The 1643-nt window shown below is 41.0% G+C and overlaps 1 protein-coding gene across 1 annotated transcript in view; it reads right to left on the bottom strand. All coding sequences in view use genetic code 11, as the record gives it.

The window, feature by feature from the left end:
* Positions 1-832: 832 nt before the first annotated feature.
* The window catches only part of EGR_10712 (hypothetical protein), a gene marked incomplete at both ends in the record, with an annotated part of 1919 nt that continues 1108 nt past the window's right edge, over positions 833-1643 (bottom strand). The window contains one exon of the mRNA XM_024499961.1: positions 833-927. Within this exon, the coding sequence (XP_024345621.1) occupies positions 833-927 (95 nt within the window). The remainder of the gene's footprint in view (positions 928-1643) is intronic.

The following is a 1643-nucleotide window of genomic DNA, read 5'->3' as shown; positions in this document are numbered from 1 at the left end:
CGATGAGTGGTAAAAATTTACTGAGAAACAACCGTATGGGGATAACTCTTTCGAGGCAACGCAGACGTCACATGGAAGCTCAGACTGACTGAGAGAAGACGCTTAGATTGGGGCGGGCAATTGGAAAATTGTGCTTAATCGTCGGACTCGGCAACCTTATCACAAGCTAAGAAGAACAGAGAGTAGCAATGTAATGCAAGGTCAGGATGAAAGAGGGATGTAGGAAGGAAGGGAGGTGGTTCTGGAGTCAAGTTATCCTGGCAACGCGAAATATTTTACGTATTCCTTGTCTCATTGGCAAAGCATCTAAATAAGAGACTCTAAGACGTGTTTGCAGTCTCTCTATTCACCTTAACTTCCCTCACCTAGACATCTTTCTCTTTTTTCCTCGACGTTTACATAAACCAAATTTCTTAATTTGGTGAAGAAGGCTTTAAGAGATCGTATGATTTCGTTGAGTTTTGAGAAAACGCAACATGAATCTAGTCGTAGTTTGCGATAAATCCTGATCAGTTTTCGTGGTGTGGATTTGAGACGCACTCTTTTCTGACTCCTAGTGGAGATGTTTGTACTTCTCTAGGCTTCACAAATTAAATTATTTACATGGGTAAGGACATTCAAGATTGGCACTTTCAAAGGATCGCAATCTCGCTACCAGTTCGTCAACAAGTACCTGAAAAGCAATTTGGGGATATCTTTCTAAAAGGAGATGTAAATCGTCTAAGACGACAGGAGTAAATAAAAGCCACTATTTGATTATGTCATGCGAGGGATCAGTTTTGAGCCAAAGGTTTAGAGCAAATGGGATCAGGAGCAAGGTATCTGATCACGCTCAAAAAACAGCCCGACAATCATCAAAGTCTACAAATGGCAGCAATGTTTGACACAAAACTCTAATTCGGTAGCCTACTCCCATAACTCCTTGTTCTGTAGATTAAAACAAGAAATAATCAACCATCTTCACTAGGTCTTCATTAGTTTAGAAGTAGTACACCGCAATTTCAATTAATTGCATAAACGGCGAGAACGATAACTTCCATGTAAAATGTCAACAAATTTACTACAGCTCATGTGAATGCAGGTCTGATTGACAATCAAGAGTCGTGATTTGGCAGTATGATGCAGTCACCTATGTGGATATATTGCATCTATGCAAAAAATGATTAGTAGCGATATCCGACTTGGTGATTGGGACATGTATTATCTGCCTCGTGTTATGCAGTACACGATCCCGGTGGTGACCATGTCACATGACATCCACTATGACATCTGTCGAGACAAGTGATGAGGAATGGGCGTCACCCTAACCGGTGCTCCATAGCAGTGATGCTTATGATTGTAGAGTTGGTGGACGTTAGACCTGGTCAACGAAAAGAGGTGATGTAACCACAAGGCCTCGAATGCCTTTGGACGATTGCCTACCAGAACGCAAGGCGCTTAGATTCAATCCCTTGTCCTTTCCTTTCTATAACTTGGTACATTTTGCCTAGCCAAAATCCATTTTGAGTACCTGTAGGCGATCATTAACTATTTAGAAGAAAAAGCATCTCCTTGATATGTGCGTATTTCTCACAGACAATTCATACATATAAACACAAGAAAGGAACACAAGCATCTTATTTCAGCAGAAATTGCAACTGCTT

This window comes from Echinococcus granulosus, assembly GCF_000524195.1.
Source record: "Echinococcus granulosus chromosome Unknown EG_S00257, whole genome shotgun sequence".
Lineage (NCBI taxonomy): Eukaryota > Metazoa > Platyhelminthes > Cestoda > Cyclophyllidea > Taeniidae > Echinococcus > Echinococcus granulosus.
This window is presented reverse-complemented; position numbering and strand designations above follow the sequence as displayed.